Below are 25,386 nucleotides of genomic sequence, written 5' to 3' on the forward strand. Positions count from 1 at the left end.
TCGATTAACAAACTACATTTGGCAAATTAAGCCGGCAATTTTTTATAGTATAATTTAGAGTAATATAAAGATTCATACAACTTTTTGAAATTGTCACCCTGTTCTAAATTAGTGAAATAACTTTTTAAAAACGTTTTTTCATTTTGATTTTGTACCAAGAAATTTTCTACTATATGCCATCTTGTGTGCCTTATTTTTCCCATAAGAAAATCACTATTTTTTTTGCAAAGTAATAAAAATATTTTGAAAAATCCAAAAATAACATTTTTGTACATAACCTGAAAATTTATGAAAAATTTGATCCGACATTGGGCAGCAATTAAGCATTCACAAATACCTTGTTTGGGCTAATTTTCTATTATGATATTACTATTATCTGGTTGGTCCCATTCATCATTATTATCCTACTGTGGCCTTTAATTTTAATCTACACCTAGTTATACTTTTTTCACTTGAAGCTCCATTTGATTTGATACAGATGACCAAAATCTCTAATTCCAATTCTATAATAATTGCAAAAAAATTTAGATATATTAATAAACTTGTTCAATCAAAACTTTAAAAATCTCAGTTTGTCTCTATCTATAAGATATTTTCTCTCTCATCTATTTACAATTCAGAGGTTCACTCACCATATAGATTACACACACAACTCTATTATCTCTCTCATTTAATCAAATTAAAATGGCAAGAAATGATTTATATTAGCACATTCTATAATATAAATAAAATTTTACTGGATCTTAATTTATTTAATGAGTATCTTTCTGTTAATCAGATTTTACTTTTCTTCTGTTCTGGCAAAGTTATCGTGCTAATTTTAATAGTTTAGCCGTTTCCTCGAGGTCAGATTTTTATCATAAGAATCTGTTGAATTAATTACTAAATTTATATTGTATTATAAAAAAACAATTATAGAAAACGTAGAAATAAAGCTAATAAAATTATAATACATGTTTTCTGTTATTAAACACGGTGATTATAAAATTAACATTTCATACTTTTACAATTGCAATTCACAAATTAAGTCTTTTGTGGCTGAGTAATAAGTAAATAAATAAATTGCAGAATTATGTCATTGAAATGGAAATTTGTTTTAAATATCTGAAAAAGGTTAATATACAAACTTCTTTTCTGACTTATTTACAAAAAAAAACCACCTGAGATCTTTTTTTAAAGAGTTTTTAAGCCAAATCTTATTACTTTTTTTAGTGTTTTAATGGAAATTTGTTTTTCCGCTAAACTCCGGCCTTACGGATTCTCTATTAACAATCAGTTAATGCACATTGACTTCACAGATAATGAACAAAAATCATTTCAATTACTTAGATATAATTTTTGAAATTTTACTTAATTTTAGCATTAAAGTTTTATATAAAATTCATTAAATGCAGCAAATATATATTACAAATCAAATAATCTGAAATAAAACTTACCAGATTTTAGACATCTGATGAAGTGTGGTATAAGAATATTTTAAATAAAAATTAAGAGATAATTGTATATTTTTAATAAAGTAGTATGGATTTTTTCTCTAATTTTATAATTTAATGACTTTAATAAGTTTAATTGCAGTTTTTATTAACAGTGCAATTATAATATCTAAAAATGTAAAAATGTCCTATTAATTGTCCTATGATAAGTAGTTGTATTCATACTACGAGAAATCAATTTTAAATATTTCTAAACAGAATCTTATAATCATATGAATATTATATTCTTATTCTTCTATTCAAACAGCAAATTAACACATTGTAAAATAAAGTGGTAACAGTAGATTATTATTAAAAATTTTGAAAGTTTTTGAAACATGTTCTAAAACAAACACATGTAATACAAAAGAAGTTTGGTGGTCACACCTCACAAAAAATTGACTAACTCCTAAATATCTTTTATTGTAGACAATTACAGAAGTTGGAGTTTTACAATAGATACAAGTTTTAACATGATCATATCTGACAGAACAAGTAACAAAATTAATTGTAACATTCCGGCTTAGGTAACACGTTTAAAAATGTTCCAAAATTAGTGACATTTCTGTAAATGAAAAATAGTTGGTGGTCATTTTCTATTATTTAGAAGTGTTGAAAATATTGTCTTAAACTTGGAAAATATTTCAAAAAGAAAAAAACAGACAATAACTTCAAATTAAAACACCTTTAATGTAATAAGGGAAGAGAATCACATGTTACATTAAAGTGTTTTAATTTAAAATTGTGTGATTCTCTTTCCTTGGTATAACAAGTCCTAGTCCAGAAGAAAGTCCAAAATGGACAAAGGCATAATATATAAGTAACGAAGGACAAGAAGCGTGTATCAAAATTCTAACATTAGAATTACACTAAAATACTGCTCTAGATATTTAACATATTCCTGTTAGTAAATGGCTATAAGGGCTCTCTCTTTTTAAAATAAAAATATGATAATTAAACAGAATAATACTTAAAGTGTAAATTATTCAGGAGCTAGATTACAACTTTTAAATTAAATTTGCTTTGAAACTGCTTTTCTTAAACAGAGTCTCAAGTACTTTCAGGTTTACTTCAGTTCATCTTCAAGGAAAACATTTTCCAAACATTTATCTCTCTAAAACCTTGTACTTAAATTAAATATTTTTTAAAATTTTCACAAACTATTCTAAAGAAGTAAATGTTTAGAAGATGTTTCTTTGAAGATTAGCTGAAGTAAATTTGAAAGCACTTGAATTTTAGTTTAAGAAAAATTCGATTCAAAAGCAGCTGCTATATTTCTGAATTATTTATGTCCAAAAACACACCAGCTATGATTTTAAAGCAAATTTATACATGTTTATTTATAGTCAAATTGATATTATTATAAATGAAAGCAATGGTTACAGTTTCAGAAACAGATATGTATGTCTGGATTTTATTTTTACTTCTTATTGATAGTACTTCTTGTTTTATATATTATTATAAAAATTTTTTAAATATATTTAAAATTACAAATAATTTTTTAAAACATCTATCAAAGTTTAACAAGGCAACTGAAAAGCAGTAAAAAGCTTGAAACATGTCTTGCACATAAATAGATAACTAGAGTTTGTTCATTGGTCAATAAAAGATGATTTAAAAAAATCCTTACATTGCTTAATCTTCAAATTGAAGACAACACAACATAGAAAAAGATAAATCTGATTCTACTCTATCAAATTGTAAAGTTATTATTGTATAATTTAAATTTTAAGTTGTTGTTGATTCAATAAAAGATTGAAAACATTTTTAAAATTTTGTTACCTACACTATTATTTTTTGCGTCGTTTTGCGTCTAACACCAATAAAAGGTTCCAGAAAATGTTGTTTACATCCCCGGTGTTCCTTGATGTATGTAGATTTTTACTATTATTTTTAACAATAGTATTTACAATATATTATATGTATTGTTAATTTACAAGACAATCTCATTAACAGTGATAATTTTCACTGCATTAATAATGTGAATTGTTGAGTTACATTTCGGTGATAATTGTGTTTATGAACAAACTTTCCGAGTTGGCCAATACTTTGTTTAAAATACGCCCTTGTCTACTGCCCACGCGAAATCTATAAAAAAAAATCCCACGCGGCATTTTATAACCGCAGACGTAGGTTTAGGACAAAATATCCAAAAATGTTTTTAAGCCTAGAATATAATGGGATCATTAAAGCTAAATTCAACTATATTATATATGTAATAGAACATAAAAAACATAAATAAAGCATAATGGAACTAATAAAAAGGCATTACCAATGCTAGAATTGTGTCTCGCTATTACAACTTTAAAAAAAAATTGAAATTTTCCATCAAATTATTTTCTAGAATTGTAAGAATTACAATTTAACTAATATTAAATCATAACTTATCACTATTACTACAAAGAAAAAACAAATTTATTCAGTATTTATTAATGTACTGTACGTATATGTATAAGTTTATTTAAATAAATTTACCCAAAATTTGACTTAAAAGAAAAAATTTTCAGACAAAACCTTTAAAATAATTAATGAATTATTTGAATAATATTTAACCTAAATTTGGATTTAAAACTATATATTTATTTTAAACTTAAATCAAAATATAAAAACTAATTGAACAAATGTAGCTGTAAGACAGCAACAATCACTTTTTTTTTTACGCCATCACATTCACTTCCTTTCTAATTGATAATAACTGTTGTTTGTTTCTTTCTGTTGTTTTATAAGTAAAGAGAACACACGAACAATTTAATTCATCTAGAAATAAATTTACCGTGAATATGCTCTAATTCTTTGTTCCTTGTTGGATGTCAAACCTTAAAAATTCATTTTACATATATCATTTTTGTAAAAATATATTTTACATAAACTATACATATAGAATGGATTTTTAAAGAATTTTCATATATTGCCCACATATATATATGTATGAAGACAATTACTTTTGTTCCTTATTGTCTGAGTTATTGTCTGTTGATTATAAGAATTATATAACTATATACAAAACTTTCAAAAGTGTTTGTTTAAATAATCTCTCAAATACATAATTTTAATAAATTTTATATTTTTCTTATTATATTAAGGATTGGTAAATAGCAAATGATTCAAAATTATGAAAAGTGACACGTTTGTGAGACCAAAAATCATTTAAAAAAGTAGTTATTATTTCATTTCATGATGCAATACATTTGACATTAAACTAAATTTAATGTTTTAAGAGTAAAAATTATATTTTTAGATCAAAGTCAATGAAAACAAACTAACAAATCAAATTAATACTGCATTTTGATGCTAATGCAATTACCATTTGGTAAAAATTATAATAATAAATAAACCAGCAATGAGTTGTTCAATTTTCTGGCAACATTTAAAATTTCGGTGGCACCATCTGTTATAATATTTTACTATAAAAAACCTGTTATATTTCCATTATAAAATGGCAAAAGCTTAACTTTGAGGGTAGGGATGGGTTTTATAAAAAATTGTAAATGCTAATGAGTAAAATCGTAAAATTGTCGGACATTAAGTCCGACCCTACCGGAGATACGCACAACCCCCCCATTATCTCTCCACCTCCTCGACCTTTAGCCAGCAAAACTTAGTAGCATCAATTCCCTTTACATACAAGTTATCGTGTCAAATTTTGTTTTTTAATTTTTTCCCGATTCTGAGATAATAAATGAAATAGATGCCAAAACACACACACTCTCGGAATTATTATTTTTATTTTTACTTTTTTGAGTTCAAGGGGGTCTCAAAAAGTCAAGATTTGCAAAAAATTCAAAGGGCGAAATTTGACACGATTACAATACTTTCCTGTATTATAAGATAACTGGCTTCCTGTGTTCCTGGCTGTTATAAAATAACAACCAAGAACATAAAACTATTTACATTAAAAACAAAATTATGTATAATTATTATTAATTTTTTAAATGTAGAAAATTAAAATTCTGTTTTAATCCTGTCACCACAATGCTGTCCAACTTTTATTTCTTTATGTACACAACAGTTATTATTGTGTAATTTATTTCTAAGGAAATTGCATTATTCTGTTAGATAGCATGACTTAAGTATTTTATAGACAAGGCTCGTAATAAAAAAACTTACAGAATATAAGTTGAGAGGATGAAGTTATCAGAAATATTTATCTAATTATGTAGATATTGTTATTGTAGAAGTATAGAATTTTTTATTTCGTAGTATTTTTTAATAAAAATATCAATTCATATAAATTTTAATAAGAGATTACTAGGAAATTTAACCAGAAAATACTATAAAAGATGTAAAACTGAAAATTTTTGACCTTCATATATCCTATATATTTTTATAAACAATAATTATGATGTTTGAAAAATATATTGATTTTTCCCCAAAAGCATAATGTTTTTATAATCAAAAGCAATTTGGACATAGCATTAACTATACAAATAAAATCATCCCTCAGCTTTGCTAAGGACTTAAATTTTGTAATTAAAAATTAAATAATTATTAGCTGTATTAATAAAAAAAAACTGCCAAATTATAATCTTATAACTATATTTTTAACTAAAAACTGTAATCGAGTATATCAATTTCGAACGATTAATGCATCGGTGTGTATATAACTCTATAAACTCCAAACAAATCAAATTTAAACTCACCGAATTTTTTTCTCCCTGACAATATTCGTGTCTGTCCGTGGCAGAGTGGGCGGTCGCGTGGGCCGCCGGGCTGTACGCCATGTTGTACTGGAAGTGGTGGGGGCTCCGGGGGCTTCCGAGAGAGCCGTAGCTGGCGTTGTCGGGACTCGAGGGAGATTTGTAGGTAGGACTGGTGTTCAGATGGGACGTGGTCTTTTGAAGATCGGCCAGCAGGGCGTCTGAAAAATAAACATCGGTTATAAGATCCCAACGTACAATTTAAAATTCAAAAACTAAACTTTTATCTGTAAAATAATACATTTTAAGTTTTAAAATAAGATCTAGAAAAATTTAATTTTAAACTCAGTTAAAATCAGTTAATACAAATTTTAGTTTTGACAAGGAATAAATTTAAAGATATTTAAAGTGATTAATTCAGAGATTACAATGTCCGAGTTTTAACAATATACTCTAAAACAATTAATTTAATAAATATTTCTGCACCTAGGAAAGTTTAAACATAACAACCGCCCTTCAATAAACCCAACAAAATCAACTGTTACACAAAAATGATATCAGCTAAAGAATCCATTAATGACACAAGGAATCAATCATTATTCTATCATTTCCTGACCTGTTTCTGATCAATAAATTCTCTTCAGCAGGACAGAAAAAGGCATTATATAAAAATGTAGTCTGCAACTTCTCAAACTGTTTCTAAGTAATCAGAAATTGCATAGAATGACTATCTGCTTTAAATAGATTTATATAAATCTATCTTAAATTCTTTCCCTTTTTTATAAAAAAAGAAAAGAATATAAGCTAATTTCAAAAATACACATTATTAATGATTACAAAAATTAATTTAATAGTTTGAAATTTATTAATTTAAAAAAACACAAATATTAACGTGACTTACAGTACATAATTTCCACTTATAACACAATAATGATGTAAGTATATATGCATCAAATATTCAATAAAGATAAGAATTGTTGGAATTTATTATATTAGAGTAATACATAATAAAAATACACAGAACAAAACACAAAGTAGATAATTATCTTACATACGCTGTTAACTAACATTGACGTGAAAAAATCTAATATTTTGAATCAAACCGTCTTCTATGAATGAAAATTTGATACACGAAGTTTTGAAGGATGCCCGGTACAGGAAAAAAATCAAAATATTTACTGTAAGGAGTGTTATTCTTCATGTGACAGAATACTAAAAACACAATATCTCAAGCAATCATTATAAATTTAAAATGCAATTTAAGTCCATTAAAAAAAAAAAAAAGAGAGAGAGAAAAGAAATTTAATCTGCAAAGTCTAGTTACCAATTGTTTATATTATTATAAATAACACAAAGTGACCTATATAAAACGTGAACTGTTGGAAAAAGTTTAGATAATTCTTTCAAATTATTAATTAATGATTCTAAATTATAGCTAAAATGAATCTTGTTTAAACATAATTAAGATGAACTTAATTATATTGAAAGATATGGTCAGATCTATATTGAAAGATATGGTTTCTATCAATTGCAGACAGAGGTTGGAGATAAAAAAACAAGGAAATAGAAGAGGGGGAAAAAATCTGGAATATTTCAAGATTCTTTAATTCGCTCCCATTATTTACTTAATAAATATAGAAACACATTGCAAGTTACAAATGAAGACAGAAAATTCTGGAGTTAGTTTATTTTAAAGTATCAAATTATGATATTCATTGAAATATCAATTTCATCCACTATATTTATAAACCATCAACAATTAAAGATATCCTTTTTTAAAGAACTTCAAAAACAGACTGCGGCTTAGACGCTCGTCAGTCTGTCCATAACGTCACAGAAAACAAACAGTGCACTATTTCAAAAAAACCACTTCCTGTTATCCCACGAAGTCACACCCAACTCGACTTACGAACCGATTCGTGCGGGAAAAAAAGCAAAAAATAGGTTAAAAATATAACAAAGGGTGAAAAATTAGAACGTGACGCTCGTTCGGATTCGAGTGTCATCCTCAACGTCACACGGAGAAACGATTAAAGTCCACGCACGTGTCTGGTAAAGCGGAATCCTCGCCACCTACCACCGATCCCGCGCCGAATTCCCGGAAAGACAATAAGAAAAACACAAGAAAAAACACGACACGGACGACATCCTATACTTAAGTGTAACTTACCAATAGAAGAAAAAGACACCTGTTGCCTTTAAAAACACGAAGAAAGTAAGGCAAGACGCGATCTCGACAGGAAGAAGGGAGCGACAGTAGACGGTGTACCTTCTCCTTATTTGGCATTGACCGAACTCGACACCTCTGCACTCGGTACGTCAGTTCCCGGACCTCGAACACCATTGGTCTAATCGGACAAACCGGGGATATCGAATGGGAGTGGGCAGAAGAGGAACACTTCTTGTTCCTGCGATAATCGTGGGATTTAAAATTAATCCCGGACGAGCGGGAGTGTTCCTAAACAGAGAAAAAGGGCGAGTGGGGAAGGTTTTTGCCACGTCCACAGACCGTCAACACGTGTAAATAAGGAAATAGTACACTTCACCCATTTATGTTTTTGATCCGCTTTTTTATAAACCGACTTTTTAAAATAGAGGCTAACCCGTTTGATAAATAGACATCAAAAGTAATTCTATACAGCAAACTGGCTGACTTTTTTAAATACGTAGACGATATTTTCTAACAAAAAATAATTTTTTCATAAATTCATTTTCTACTTTTCTCGAAATTTTTATTAAGTGGAATTTTTGGAATAAGGCCAAGTACGTTTAATTGAAACAACATTCATTGATATATACGAGTGGGTGGTTTACGACAGACAACCAGATTTATAATTAAGTTTGCAAAATAATAATAAATTTTAATGCAAATATTTTGCGAAACGGGAATTTATCCGAATGCGATACGACTGTTAATAAAAGAAAAAATAAAAAGGAACCAGTTTTTGGGGTTTTTTAAACGACGTTCGAACGGCAATTCCCGTTCGAATTTACATCTCTGGGTGTACGTGTACACGCTTCTGGAGTACCAAACGAGGTCGTGGGCGAGGATGTCCCATAACGTTACAATTCCTAACTACACCCTAATTAAAAAAATAAATAATGACGTTTCTGCATTCGTACGTTAGCAAACTCCCGTTTTACTACGTAAGAGAATGGGTATTGTGCCAGGTAAGTTCGGTGGTTGCACGTCGTCAAAGTTGGCACAGAAAGGAACTACGCATTTTTTTTTTTCCTCCGATTTTTCTAAAAGCGCAACACCGTTTCATAATACACAATGGCGAAACTACGCAATTTGATGAAATGCTCATACTTATCATTCACCCCGAGATACGCGTGGGAGCGATAGAGGAAAAAGTCCTCCGAGAATTTAAATACGTTAAGGTAAACAAACGTTCCGTTTTTGGCGCGTATTGATTTAAGACTCGATCCCGGTGCATCCTAAACTCGCGGACGACCTTCGCACGCGCTACAGCCAAACCCGCTCCCACCCGTAATAACTAGAAAAGTTAACTTACATGCCGGAGGAGGAACGTTCTTTCCGTAAGAACGAAAGGGTTGATAGGGACGAGACGAAGTCATGCCGTCGACAAACGAGACACCTGCAAACGATGTGGACGTGGAATCGCTCTTGGCTTCTTTCCACATCGCTCAATATTTCCTGATTAGTTGGGTCCGGTAGTTACATAATGGTGGTCCGGGACGGTCATCGAGATTCGAGGAGTGAGAAAGGGGGTGGAGTGTAGACGGCATGGCTGGGATGGTAATTTAATCTAATGCCGCCCACACTCGCCGGCTTAGATCGCGACCAAGTGGGTGAAAAACGCGAAAATGCTCGCCGGATGTTTCTAAACACAAGCCAGATGTCGAAAACACTAAAGACCTCGGTTTAATACGCTCCACCGCAGGATCCGAACCGCTACAGTTCGAAACTTTCTACCGCAGCAACGTGTTTATCGGAGTGCATTCGGCTCTTCTGCCTCCCTCTACCCTCCTACATTACGATTTCTGGCATCGTCCTATCGGACGCGATGGTTATCTTCCGTGTCCCGTACTCATCCCAGTGACCTCTCTCTCCGCGCAGGTTATCGCATAATCGCAACCCAACTCGAATCAATACGTACGATTTAAAAGTTAATTCGTCGAAATTCGGCACCACCCGAAACAACGTAAGTGATTTGACTTTATTTTAAAATTAGTTTTAGCCCAGAACAAAATTTCCGAACAATAACGGCCTAGTAACTTTTCCACCGTAGGTTGGAGAATGTGTATGGGCTAAGTGCTCAATGTTAAGGTAACAGGTTGGAGCGTGGGAAAACCGGGATAAGCGTCCACGTGGGTAGCCGCAGAGTTTAACAAGCGGGCGTGCCAAAACTCAAAACTAATCTTACTCCAGTGGAATCGTCCGTGAAGTACAAGACCCGATCGGAAGCCCGAATGAGATTTAAAAAAAAAAAAAACATTTACGATTCACAAAATATACTCCTATTGCAATTTGTGACATGTTTATATTGCTCGTAAAGTATTATTATGAATCGTTTAATACTTTCCGCCGAGTAAAATTAGAACTGGAAAGGTTGGCGCCATAGCTTAAATACATAAAGGTTTCGAGAGCATCTCGAAGAGATTCTTCGAATCGTGTTTGAAGTTGGTAACGAAGTAGCTCGAGTGTTTTAAATTTTTTATAATATATACAACACATCGCTGGGTTTCGAGCTCGGTCCTTTCTACACGGGAGCGTAGAAGAGAAACGAACGACTATGCGCTTTCCTTAACGGAACAGTATAAAAACACGAAACTTAATACTACGCATCGGAATTACTTTAATTCTACCAAAGTAGTTATTACGTTCGTCGATGTCCCGTTCGCGACTACGTCATAGAAATGCAAGCGTTAACCTCCTCGACCGTATAGACGACATAATACAGAAAACCAGCAGCGGGTATTCCTCGAAACCGTTTTCTAGAACGACGTGTAGGCCGTATCAATTTGCTCGGTCGTAAATTCACAGAACCGTTGTAAATAAAGCATATAAACACTCGTTGACACGCCGATTTCTCTTTACATAAAATAATCTAAACGCTGCGCAAGGTCGCCGATATCATTATCCTATTTAGCATTTAGCAAAAGTTCAAAGTCGTCGTCGCTTGTGCAACATGTAGCAAATATTTTAAAGATGCAATTTAAAACTTTATCGCTTATGAAACGAATTACAATCGAATCCGGAAAACACGGCAGGCATTTTACTAAATGAGTTGCGTTAGTTACCCGCGCTTAAATAGGACGTTCGAGTAATTTGCGCAACGTGGAAGAGCTGGTTTTTTTTTTAAATTACTGGTATATAGAAAAATTACATAGTTAACAATTACGACAAATCTAAATAAAATTCCAGGTGGCATTACACCAACGCAGTTATTTTTAGGGTATGAGTAAGCATTTCCCAATCTGAAATACAGTTATAAACAAACACTCCACTCTCACAGTCAATAAATCCAAATATGACACCGAATTCTTCTACTTTCCATACTTAAAATTCGTAAAATTTTATGGGAATTTGCGTTAAAAAACACACCAAAAACAAACACACAAAACGAAAAAAATCCCCAACGAAAACTACATTACGCAATTAACGCAATTTAGTTAATTGGATTTTTGGCAAAGCACAAGAGCCAAAATACATCGGAAACAAAGATAACCTCGTACGACACGAATTATTATTAAAAATAGCTTACGCAATTTTAAAAATAACAAATACGGATCTTCCCATCTGCACGGACTTTAGTATCGATGGCGAAACCGATACGTCACCACATTTCAAGCATTAGATTTCATTTAAGAGACAATGTCGGACGGTGATAAAAAGCGACTTTATGGCCCGTTATCTGCGTAATTTGTTATATTAAATACTCGTAAAACTGTTATGACTAATGAAGTAAGTATTCGCGAGTGCAAGGCGATAAAATTGATCTCTGAAAAGGTTAAACATGGCTTATGTTATGCGCGAGTGGAACTAAACACGCGAGATTCGAATCGCTTAAACGATTAAATTGAGTAACAAAACGGCTTCGAACTGAAGTTCTACGTTGAATAATTAATTAAGATCACGTTTTTTCTTTTATTTCCAATGTATAACCAAAAAAATTGAATTTGCAATGCGTTAGAAAAAATGAACATCTGGTTGCAAATTCTTTGAAAACAGATTTAAAAAGTTTAAATCGTAAATTAACAAAATAATATTTTAAGAATTACATTCTCTGCCGTTTAATCTATAAAAAAAAGTTGTCTTACTGATAAGAAATCAGATATAGGAATAGTGCGCCTCTGTAAACACAGCAACCATTTTGTAGAGATATTTATTAACTAAAATGTCAGAACACTATCAATTTTCTCCTCCTTAAAAATAATACAATTGTTTCCCCTCTAGAAATTTTATAAATTAGAAGGAAATAACTTACTTTTTTAATGTTTGTTTCCTTTACACTTTTTTTTTGTTTTATTGGGAAGGGGAGAGTGGAGAAAATGTTGGACCACTACCAACAATAAGATACATACATATAAAAAATACAAAATCCTATAACTGAAGCAGACTAAGCTACCAATAAAAATTGGTTTAACGTTTTAAATTTAGCAGCAAAAAATTATTTATAAGCTTCTCCTATTTTATAATGTTTGGAGTCTCGTCATTTATTCATTATTTAACCTGCTTAGGTGTTTTATCCGGTAATTTATTCTTTAAAACAAATAAAACTTTTTAACATTTTAAGTATAAAAGAAAAAAAATAAGATTTTCGACGTTAAATTTATTATCTTTTAAAATTTTAATCAGATTTGCTCTCGAGAAAATGAAATATTAACGAAATAATGAATGCAAAAAAAGGCATCTTGTTTTCGTATCTAAAAGAATATTTTATTTTTACAAGAAACTAGAAAACAAAACTCAAGTAAGTATTATTAAAAATATTCTTTATAATATATAAAAAAAAAAAGAAAAACGTTGATGCATCTATTGTTGCTCTGAACTAAATTTTGATTATATAAACATTAATTTAGACAGGGATGCAACCCATTTTTAAATAAGCAGGAAAAGTAATTAACACTTCATTACAGACAGGAAATTCTAACTACATGAAATTTTTATTTTCTACTTCTGCATCTACATTAAAATCCAATTTTATAAAACTTGTAATTTCCACATACGAAATGTATAAAAATATTATTTTTTTATTTTTTGAGATAAAATAATTTTATGAATTTTTTTTCTTCTATTTCTTAAATGAAATATTATTGCAATTACATTTTTTTTTATCTTGCTTGTATTATAAAAATATCAGAAGATAACAATTTCATATAGTAGATAAAAAAAGAGATTTTACTAAATATGGGGTTTTCCCAATTTTATACATTGTCTACCTCTTCTTGATTCGTTCCTAATGAAATTCTGGTCGTTATGTATTTACATGACATCCATCAAACGTGTGTTTAAAATTTAAGTTATATAATACCGTATAATCGGAATGGTATAACGATAGTTTGTGATGAAAATCTCGGCACACAAAACGGTATTCGGAATAATAATTCTTTAATTTAAATGACTTATTTCTGTTCTTACTTTCGAAATTCTAATTAAATTTATGTAATTTTAGAAAAATTATCTATGATTTACTCTTTAAAATATATCTTTGTCTTTTTTAACAATGCCTCATAGTGTAAGACACTTGTAAAGTTATGGTAAAGATGCTAATAACTATACTTAGATATATCAATTTATTGATTCCATTTTAATTTTATATTGCAACTTCCTATGCTGCCTTAAAATGTTCATTTGTGCATACAGAAGTTATATACTTTACAATAATGTAATATCAAATTCATTATTGGTGTAAAGTTAAGTAAATATAGTAAACTGTAAAATTTCAATGTAATTTATGGATGCTATTACATATTTTTTTTAAATTTATGCAGATTCTTGTTATCTCTCTTGTATTTTTACACATAATAACAACACATTTTTATCACTTTATAGTTTAAAAATAATGATAACATCAGCTCACTAGGCAGAAATTTAATTACCATGTAAAAATGTTACCCTTTTACATTGTTATTCTATTCTAATTAGAGTTCCTTTGGTCATTCGGTGGCCTAGATAATAAAGTTTCTCGATATCGTTATTAAGTTCCTTAATAAGCCGTGCGCTCGAAATTACAGTTGACTCGATATAACATATATAGAGCAAGGATAAAAAAGAAAGTAATTTTGTATGTACTATTAAAAGAAACATTAAAAGTCTGATAAATGTGGTACATTTAGAAATATTTACAAAAGAAATGACATTTTTTAGTTGATATTAATATCAAATTAAATTACATAACTAAGCAATTGATACTATAATTGCACTTGACTGTAAATGACTACACTTTTAAAATATTTTTGATGGTAGTTATAAATCATCTAAAATTTAACGCAAACAAGAATAATTTTCTAAATTTGATACATTTTTTTTAATTAATTTATATCAATAATCAACCTTGATTACTTTTTTTGGACATAATTTGCAATCTAATTTGAAGCATTCTTTCATTTCTACAACATCCGACACTAAACAGATTGCTATCGATATTACTTAACCAAATTAATATATTGCTTTTAAATATAAAACTCTCGTTTTTATTGCTAAATATACACTTTGAAGTGTTACGGGATACCGATCGACATCGCGGCCATAAAAATTATTAGTAGACTTTCACACTCAAAGTTTTAAGTGATAAAATCTGAAATATTATAAGTTAATTTTATACGCACAAAAAAAAATTCAAAGTTTGAATTTTATCACGACAAGAACAGATCTATCTTGTTACATATTCATTAATAAAGACAAAGATTGCATAATTCATCACCAAGTCGTCTTTGGCGAATAACAAACAGATAACATTCGTATTTAAAAAAAAAGCGTGCGCGGTCCAACAACTTTTTCAATCGAATACAAAATTTATTACAAATCACAAGTGTTTTTGGCATTTAGGACAATTAATTAGTGGTATATTTTAGCTATTTGTTTAGGTTCTTAATAACCTAAACAAATAGCTAAAATATAACTGAGCAAGTTAAACATGACAGAGGTGAATACAGCATTTATATCACATTTATTTATTAGTATTATTTTATTTAAACAATTAATATAATGGTAAAATTCTAACAATTTAAGTCAAGACAATATAAATTAATAAAAGAATTTTTCTTCATGCAAGTTTACACTAACCGCTTTACACAATTAATAATAGAGTACATGTTGCATTTTGAATTTATTATCCGAGTTTGCTATATATAATAGAATAGCCCAAATAACACAAAGTTTATTTAAATGGAAAAAGCTCTACATATCATTCAATATCTTAAGCATTCAAAACTACATTATTATGCCTTTGTGTCCTCTATCGTCATTTAAAATTTATCTTGTATACTAGTATTTTTTTTTTCTGATCTGTAAGACTAAATATCTGCATCCGTAATTCCAGTATAAGTCCTGTTAATTGATAAAAAAGTACTAGTATACAAGATAAATTTTAAATTCAAAACTAAACTTCAATTTTAGATAAAATAATAAATATATTATTTAAACTCACTTGAAAATAAATCCAAAATTTTATGTGCATCATATAATTATAATACTTATTCATTATTACAACTTATAAACACTTAAATATAGAACTTTTATTGATTTGAAATTCTTTCTAAAAATAATCTTAATATACATGTGTAAGGGAAAAAGAATAAAGTTACTTCGAATTGCTAAATATATATTATAAAGTTAAAATATTTTTTAAATCTTTGATAGAAGTTATAACAAATTAATAATTATTTGTCGACTTGTACAATTTCCTTTTGATCGATATTTTATGCGATTTAATCACATTTAAAGAATTTAGAAATGCAAATATAACCCGAAAACAAGAATGACGAGTAAATCTCAATAAAAATACGACTCGGTATCTTCTAAGTATAAATTAAAAACACGTCGATAATTTAAAGCAAATACACAAATATAGAAATGTAAATTACTTCTGTATTACCATTTTTTTAATATTTGTAGGAAATAAATTACACGAGGTTAAATGTTTTATTCCTCTAACCGAACCAAATTACAAAAGTTCGAAACAATATTTGTTTCACATAAAATATTCAGACATTTAATCATTTATTCGGTAATACGAAAGAAAGCAGTTATTAATATATAATTTCGAAACTTTTCTTCCGGCGTGGGTACGCAGACGTAACTTTCGAGCAAATCAAAAATAAACTCTTACCAATAAGTCGATCTAAACAATACTTAATATTATTTCCATTAATAAATATGCATAACTTTTAAAAAATAAAAATACATTATTAAATACAATTAAAAATAAACGGATAAAATTTACCAGCAAACTAGATTTAAAAATAATATAAATATATTCAATTCATGGTGTTTTTTAAAAGTGGTTACAACTTGCAAAATAATCTTAAGTTATTCTAAGTCAACATAAATTATAAATTATTATTAGACTGCATTCAAGTTTTTATGTTTGGAAAGACTGCTATATATCATACAGTATCACAATTATTCACCTTTAGATTCCTTTGAGCCAGACCAAATTCTTTCTTTCCACCTACTGCAAATACTAAATGCTAAGATAAATAGGTTGGCAGCAACCTCTAGGGAGGTACCGTCAACAGTTTACAGTAACTTTGGGCCTCTCGTCTCTCGACAAATTAAACACCGCCGACTCTTATTTTAGCAAAAATAATTCATTTAATCATTATATTTTTCAATTTTTAATTGTGATAGACAAACGTTAAGATCTCGTTTATAAACACGTGGGTGTATAAATGATAGAAATCCATTTTCTTAATATTTTCGAGTATTCGCTGCAAATTTATTACAAGAAAAGCGGGAATTACACGTGGAATGTTCACATCGACATTCCCGTGTAATAAATATTAAGAAAGTAATCGTATTTTAAGGTATTTAAGAGATAAATAAGCTATATTTTACCTAAATCTTCCATCTTTCTTGATAATTTCGACAGATGTCAATTAATCGGTCCGAAAGTTCGGATTGATTGGAACCGGTTCCTTGTACCGTCTTGTGGAGATTCACCGCCGCCGTATCGGACGAGAAACGCCCTAAACCTCTTCGGATTTCAAATTTGACAAGTTCCAAAACGATCCGAATGTCGTTTTGGCAGATTTTATGGTTCGGTACGGAACGATTCACATATTTATTTTGAGGATATTACCTCACTGCATTCATATCTTCGTAAATCCTGTTGTTGACTCATCGGCCGTCCCACAGCGACCTCTAGTGAATAAAATCTTAATTCAAATATTCTAATTTTATTAAATATTTTATAATATATTTTTTTGCTTTATAAATTTTAATATAATAATTTTGAATTAATTTAAAATATAATTTATAATTTAATTGTTTCGGAATCTGTTTAACTTAAATTCAAATATCCTAATTGAACCTAAAATGAATTTGATGCCACAGACGTTTCTTTCCTCTTCAAATTTTTTGACAAACGATTTTTAATTTTTTAAAATTAAAAACAATGATGTCATGGGAGTGTGGGCTTAATTTAACGCATAAATAGGCTTAAAATAAAGAAATAAAGCCACCGTCCGCCTATATACTTATCAAAACTCGGATGTATAATATTTAACATTGGCAAAATTCCATGAATTTATACATAAATAATTTTTTTTTTCTTTCTAGGAAACTATTGTTGTTAATTAAAACAAAATCGACGTCTACATTCAATCCAGATGGTAATATTATTATCAAAAATACAATTAAAATTATGATTGCCACATTTTATACTACACGATTTTAACTAGTTTTTATTTATTATTATTATCTTTAATTTGAATATACTTAACAAACCTGTATATTTGTTGTTTATTGATTTACATATCTATCTGCTGATAAATGTAAAAATCTGTAACTTATATATATAAATTTTAGCTTTATATATGAATCAAATGAATGAATACATACTTCACCGAATGCCACGTAATAAAACTAATATTATTAATTTTGAAAAAAATTCCTTGAATTTTCCGTCCATAATTTTCTCACGCTTACAAAGAGTAACGACTTGATCAAGAGAAAAAAAATGACGACGGGAATCGAACCCGACTCCTGCTGCTGGTCTTACAATATGCCATACCAACACACGAGCGATAGTTTGTAAATTATATCTTGAATAATTATAAATTAAATAGAAATTATAAATACATTCATTTAAAAACTTGTTTAGTGTATAATTTATCATACAATGTTTCATTTTCAAAAGGATTTTTATGTTTTATTTAAAAAATAAGATTTATGGAATACATTTAAATAATTTTTTCTCTAGCGGCATATTTCATGGATGATCCATCCTTGAATACTTGTAGGAATAGACTGAAATATTCAAAGATATATTCTATAATGTTCATTTGAAAAAGTCTTGTATTAAAAGGAAAGTACTTGTTAATTATAAGATTTTACTTTATTTTAGTATGCAGTTATACCACTCGTCACAAATCTCATAAGTATCAAAGTTACGATCCCGCTCTCTACTCGTGCTAGTCGGTCCTATTACATTTGGATCACACCATCTAAAATACAATTTACAGGAGTCCAGGTAGATTAAAGTCTTCTGGGGCTTCTAGACACAGAAGCTTCGTGCCCTCCAGTGGCGTGCCGTCATTGGAAGCTGTGGAAGCGCCGCTTCCCTTGTATTTTCTAAAATATAAATACATATTGCGCGATTATTTTCATATTTGAACGTACTTTGAATTACTTAAAATTAATATTTTAGTATAACTGCATTATGTATTCTATTACAGATTTCATATAAAAATCTGTAATAAATTATATGTGAAAAACAACGATAAGATGGCTATTATATATTCGAATCTAAATTCGTGTATGACTATTCCCAATGGAAGCGCTGTATCTTCGAATACGGGACAGCTTCCAGGGCGAAAGCGTCGCTAGCGTTGCTTTCGACAGAAAAAAGAGCTTTCAAATACGTTGACGGAGTCGAAGACCAGCGAATTTTATGATATAGTAATTAACGACGTTGCGGAAAAAATCGCCGAATACAGTTAGTTTATAAAAAATTAAAAAAGCAAGTTTTTCTATCATTGTTTGTATCGTATTAATTCGTATTATGTATGTATTATTTGTATTTTAGAACTAAAATACATAAATTGTTTATTTTTGTCATTTCCAGTACAGTATTTGTTAAAATTTTTTATGGAAATGTGAGGTTCCGGACAGGTCCAAACCGTCACGAAAGATGCGAAAAATCGGTTAATTTAGAAAAAAATTTATTAGTTAAAAAAAACAGAAAAAAATCATTTGTAGTCGGACACCCAATGTTTAGATATATCGAACTGCGAGACAGAAATTATAAATCGCAGAAGGATTTGATCGGTGGAAGATCGAATTCGTCTTCGATTTTGACCTTTCTCGCGCTCCAGGTCAAGGTCTCGTTACGCTTAGTATCGAGGGACCAGTCACTCGGGAAGCATGATTGAGGAAGAACGACCAATCAAAATGGACGAAAGAAAGAACGGAGATTGATATAATCCCCGACAATCGAGGACACCTCGCACTCGGTTAACGTTCCGAATAACCAAAACGCCGTGTATCAACGCGCAAAAAAAAAAAAAAAATAAGCAGTTTCTCATCTATTGTGCTAACCTGTAACCCGTGCCATTTCGGACTTAGACCGTGTCTCCGACGCCAAAAGACGAAGTTTTCCCGTGCCCTACATACTTGTCAACGCCACTGTTCCGAGGCCACCTTCGATCGACCATCAAAGAACCACATCGACGCCCAGGACGTCGGACCAGCTGATTGTCCTAAAACAAACTATTTTGTACATAGTGTATGTTTATTTTATGTTAAAATAAACGGTTTTTATCAGATACTTATCGTCTTTTTCTCCTCCGCCACCACGCACGTACGAATGGACCCTAGACCATCACTGACACGCAATTAACTGATTGCCCCTGGAAGTCGGCTTCTTACAGAAACCCAGCTTCCCTATCATCAAATGTCACGGCACGCCACTGTTGCCCTCTGTATATATTTTTTCCGACATGATAAACTAATAACATCTAATTGTAGCTATAAAATTATTTATAAATTATGATATACAATTTAAACGGTAAAATTGCTTTACTTTTTTCAATTTTGAGTCCCCGAGACTCGCGGTACAGTATTTAGGCATGTGCTTCAAGTACCCAATGAGCAATCTGGAACAAAAGATAAAAAATATCATTTTTCAGGTTGATTCCATACTTAACCATACTTAATTAAACATACTTAACTTTAATGACGACGTAAAAATTTTCAAGATTATTTCAAATTTTAAAATTAATTGAATAATACCAAAATGGATAACGCGTAGATAATTGTAAGCTTAATTTATGCACATTTAAAATAATTCGAAGCTTGTTATTTAATTTAAATATATTTCTTTGTATTCTTCCAAAGGTTTTCCTGAAAATGTTTCGTTAATCACACCAGTGGCCAACCGGTCTTCGTTCCCTGAATACTGGGAGTTCTATTGTGGGTTCGCACCTCGCTCGGACGGGCTGGCCACGTGGAATTTTCTGGGTTTTCTCCGTGTCTACAACGTTTAATTAGGGGCCAGTTTTCCTTGAACAGGCATTCCGGAACCCTAGGCAGATCCCCGAGTGTTTCGTTGCCATAACTAAACAAACAAATGTTTCGTTACTCACAGGAAAATGTTTTACAATATTACGGCGAAATTTCAACAATTGCATCAACAATGAATATGTAACAAAGATAATTTCGAAATTGTTTTAAACTGTAAACTACTAGATGTACTTTACTTCTTAGTCTTAGATCTGTCTGTATACTTTCTTTTTACTCTTTCCGCCCTGTGGGCACTAAGAGGGCCTTATTTAGTAAACTCATTATGGGTTCGGCCAGGCCCACAATGGGCTGCCGGGTGCCGACATATCCGGTCGGACCACCCCCCGAAAAACTCCTGGAGATTTTTCCGATTCGTTCGGATTCGATCCCAAATCCCCCAGAGCGGTTGGCTACCACCTTGACCTTTCGGACATCCGGCTGTCAAATACTTCGTCTATATACTTGCACACATTCAGCGGAAAGTTCTCCACTTTGTATCAGTCTATATCAAACAATTCTAGACCACAGAATTAGAGAGTCAATCAACGATTCACTGTGAGACATGAAACTAATGTTTAAGAAAGTAGTTAGTCTGTAGGCTCATAAATGCACATGGCGCATCCGTCAAACTACACTGACTTTTGTCGCCATCTTGTTTCGACAGTTACGTTATTACTTTGACAATTATTAGAAAGTTCGTCTTAAATCGTTTAGATCTCTATCCAAATTTCCTTCAACCGATCCTTTCTTCTCCTCCTCTCTCTTTTGGCAGAGCCAAGAAAAAATGAAGAATGTTTCTCCTCTAGTAAAAATTGTGAAATGGATTCGAGATGTCCGGGTGAAAATTCCCGAACATCAAATCAAAGACTTCTTTTACACCGTGGACTGTCTAATGTCCTCGGCCTTGACGGCCGGATGGCCGAGCGGTCAAGTAACAGGCTGCCGCTCTGGGAGACCCGGGGTCGCATCCGAACGGGTCGAAAAAATACGTCGGGCCCCGTCCCTCAGCACCCGGCCACCCCATTGCGGGCCTGACCGAACTCATAATGGGCTTGTTAAAAAAAGAGATTCTCTTAGTGCCTACAGGGCGGAAAAAGTTAAAAAATGCCCTCGGCCACAGTAAAAACGATATTATTGTTTGTTTACGTGGTGAGGGCAGGAAAAAAGGAGGCAGTTGCTAGAATCAGAAAGGTAAGACGCCTATATCGGACTGGACGAGGAAAAACACGATGACAGATCATAGTATAATCAACAAAGACAAATGCAATTCTGACAACCGCGTTGAAATTTAATACGTATTACACAGGTATTGTCACATCAAACTTTTTGTTATTTAAGAAAATAGGAATTCTGTTTAGCTGTCCGTAATTATAAATGTTGTGTTGTATTAACTACATTATTCTATGTTTGGTTATAAAGCAAAATGTATCGTACTTTCTCCAGCAGAAACTGAGGAAAATAAAAGCCATAACTGGGTGGTTTTGATAATATACAGTAGGCATCGTCATAAAAGAATTATCGTAGGAAAAATTTACGAGAGCTTACGGAAACAATGTAATCTTTCGCTTCTGCAACTTATTTTCTAAACCATTCAAATAGAGTTCGGATACGATTGCGCGAATGGAGAGAGGTTTTAACCATTCTTATTTCTGTTTCTGAAATACTAACGCGTAAAGATGTACGTAAATTGCGAACGATTTTCCCTCAGCGTTCATCTGTATTACGTAGTGTAAAGTTATAATATTTACGACCGACGGTTACTGTAATCGGATACGAGGATATTCGACTCCGAAAAATGGCGAGGTTTATCTGTAACGTAAGAGGTTCAGTTAATTTCTTAACTAGGAATATTCGATTACGGGTTAATTATAAATGCATAAGAAACAGATTACGCAACGATAAGAAATTCCGACATCATTTCGACCTCTTGTTGTAATTATATTAATGCATGTCAATTTTCCTATAAGCAAAGACGCCCGGATAGTAAAGAAGACTGGGGCAAAATACATATTGGGACTCTTATAGCAAATGAAATTCCATTACTATATTACAGTAAGAAAGTAAACGAAAAAATATTTTATGGGGCCCCGGGGCAATTCTCTTGTTTTTCTCTTTCTGGTCGTCCCTGCCTGTAAGAAAGAGATCGAAGAGAAACAAAAGATTTTTATTTTGTGTAAACATTGATTATTTATAAAGTTAATTCATCAAACAAACAAATTTAATGACATATTTGGTAGCTGAACTGCACGCTTTGTTGCATGCGATGCTAATTTAACAACGTATATTATCGTTAATTGCACACATTATATTTATTTCAGAATAATTTTAATAATTTATGCACATTTATTGTAATACAAATTAATGTATATTCAGAATCTACTGCGGCTGCTCTTTCTTTCCATCGCTCTACCACATAATACTATACACGATGTTAATTTAAATCGATATTACACAAAGTACAATACAAATTTAAATATGTATTTAATTAAATAATGCTGCGCGCGTAGGAATCAAATGATCGATTGTTTCGAAAATATCTTAAATTCCTAAGAGTTTTTTCTAAAAAACTTTTCTTAATAAAAAACAGATTGTATATAGTGTTATATATATAATAATAAATTATTTACGTTTTACTTTAATCTCGGCCTTTAAGAAAACCTTTTTAATATGCCCATTATGGATTCGGCTAAGTACACAATAGCTATTGAGGGACATGAGGCGATACATCGAAACCGAGCATTCTCCAGAAAATTCCTGGGGCTTTTCGACCAGTTCGGATTCGATCCCGGTCCCCCAGAACGGTAGGCTGCAATCTTAACTGCTCGGCCAGCCGGCCGTCTAATGTCTTACATTAAGAAAAATTTGGATTAGTAATATTGATAAATTTATCTATCTGCAATTTTAAAATATTAAGAAAAAATATCGATTAATTATTTAAATATTTTAGTTAAATAATAATTAAAAAATCTTTAATTTTATTCATGAAATTTCCATCGATTCCACTTAACATATCGATCGAAGTCGATATTTTAAATGCATTTTGTTTTTTTTTTTGTAGAAAAATCTGCTATTAATTTAAAAATAATTTTTAAATCTGAATATTTTATTCGTTTAGAGAACAAATAGCAGTTTTTATTGTAACTAATTTGGGATTAATTTGTTTTTAGAAAGAAATTTGAATTATTCGGAGAAAAACGTAAATCTGATCAAGACACGAACCGTGGCGAATTCGTGTCTAACCAAAGGGAATTTTCTGGATTTTCCTCGCGTGTTTAACGCCTAAACGGAAGCCAAATTCTCATAGAAATCCTCCCGAGGAACGTCTTTCTTCGCTTTCTCATAGAAATCCTTCCCAGAGACACTCATCCCTTTGACAGATGATCCGCATGTATCAAGATTCCCTTATTCCTTTTCCATACTCAAGAAAAGTCAACAGGAAAAGTACGACGTACTGTACAAGGGCAAGACACTACTGTACTTAACTGCAGTAGAACGAAAAATTGCAGCCCGGCGTTTTGATGTTGTCACAATAAATAATTGCTCGTTTGTGTATCAAATATTGCAAGATTTGTGTACGCAGTCTGTAACGTTACAGGTTTGACTATTTTAGGAATGAGTTAAAATAACAGGAATAATACTTCAGTTCGAACAGTTTGTTTTATTTAAAAAATTAAAAGGGGCATTTCTTTAAAGTAAAAATCGCATTCTTGGAATTGACACTAAAAACACACTAAGATGGTGTTAACACCGAAGTCGTGTTAGTCATGTATCTTACTCGGTTCTGGGAAAAATTTTTGAATTGAAATAACGTGATTTCCGGTTTGTATCGGAAATTCGTATATAGTTAATCGGGGCCTCTTACCCCCAAGGTTTCCATATCTGGTCTTGTCTTTTGTCTATCTAACACCATTATTGAGATTAAGGGAGGATAGACAGTAGAATTTTTTTCAAATTGCAACCCAAAAACTATGAATTCTTTTATGAATATTGCTTTAAAAAAATTGCTTTTTCGTGAAGAAACAATAACGTTGCTCAAACGACAAACGTCTAAAGACGAATTCACTATCGCAGATTCTTATTTTGTAATTATAATTCCTATTTGTTTAAGATAATAAAGCGCCATTTGAGCGGAAGATCGATTAAGATTTAATACTGTATAGTATCCGAGCTTCAATTAATAAAAAATAAATTGAGAAATTCATCAAAAATAAAACGATTTACTTAAAATTCAAGTTGTAAACTGTCGAAAATGAATTATAGATTAGTTTTACGTGTAATTTTTCAATCCGGAAATAAAAAAATTGTGTCTTTAATTTTGTAAAATTCTCTAAAGTAACTTAAATCGATAGAGATTTTCCACGTTTTATAGTAAAATGACTCAGATATATACAATTATATGATTTGTATAACGTATCAAACGTATTATTTTTAACAAAAGAACGTATCGCATTTTATAATAAAACAAATTATATTAAAAATAATTTGTTAATTGGCACAAAAATAGATATATTATTCAAAAGTTTTACTTCATTAATTTTAAGAGACATTTTAAATTAATTTTGTTTACTTGAACATAAATAAA

General features: G+C 30.7%; 1 protein-coding gene and 1 long non-coding RNA gene across 5 annotated transcripts in view; one reads left to right on the top strand and one right to left on the bottom strand.

Moving 5' to 3' along the window:
• The window catches only part of LOC136982593 (leupaxin-like), a 40,364-nt gene extending 22,931 nt beyond the window's left edge, over positions 1-17,433 (bottom strand). Inside the window, exons 1-2 of one of the 4 annotated variants that reach the window (XM_067279129.1) lie at positions 17,139-17,433; positions 6,113-6,330 (exon numbers count right to left, since the gene is read on the bottom strand). In XM_067279129.1, the coding sequence (XP_067135230.1) occupies positions 6,113-6,330; positions 17,139-17,151 (231 nt within the window). In that variant the 5' untranslated portion in view covers positions 17,152-17,433. Of the gene's footprint in view, positions 1-6,112; positions 6,331-8,279; positions 8,438-9,627; positions 9,769-11,841; positions 11,865-17,138 lie in introns of those variants that run through there. The other 3 variants (XM_067279131.1, XM_067279128.1, XM_067279130.1) reach the window with 3 other exon arrangements.
• LOC136982605 (uncharacterized) lies at positions 10,184-24,044 on the top strand. The gene is made up of 3 exons (XR_010881906.1): positions 10,184-10,278; positions 12,936-13,050; positions 23,972-24,044. It is a non-coding gene; the product is annotated as an uncharacterized lncRNA (long non-coding RNA).
• The last annotated feature ends 1,342 nt before the right edge of the window (positions 24,045-25,386 follow it).

Source organism: Centruroides vittatus, unplaced genomic scaffold (assembly GCF_030686945.1).
Source record: "Centruroides vittatus isolate TY-2023 unplaced genomic scaffold, ASM3068694v2 contig_854, whole genome shotgun sequence".
In the NCBI taxonomy this organism is placed as follows: Eukaryota; Metazoa; Arthropoda; class Arachnida; order Scorpiones; family Buthidae; genus Centruroides; species Centruroides vittatus.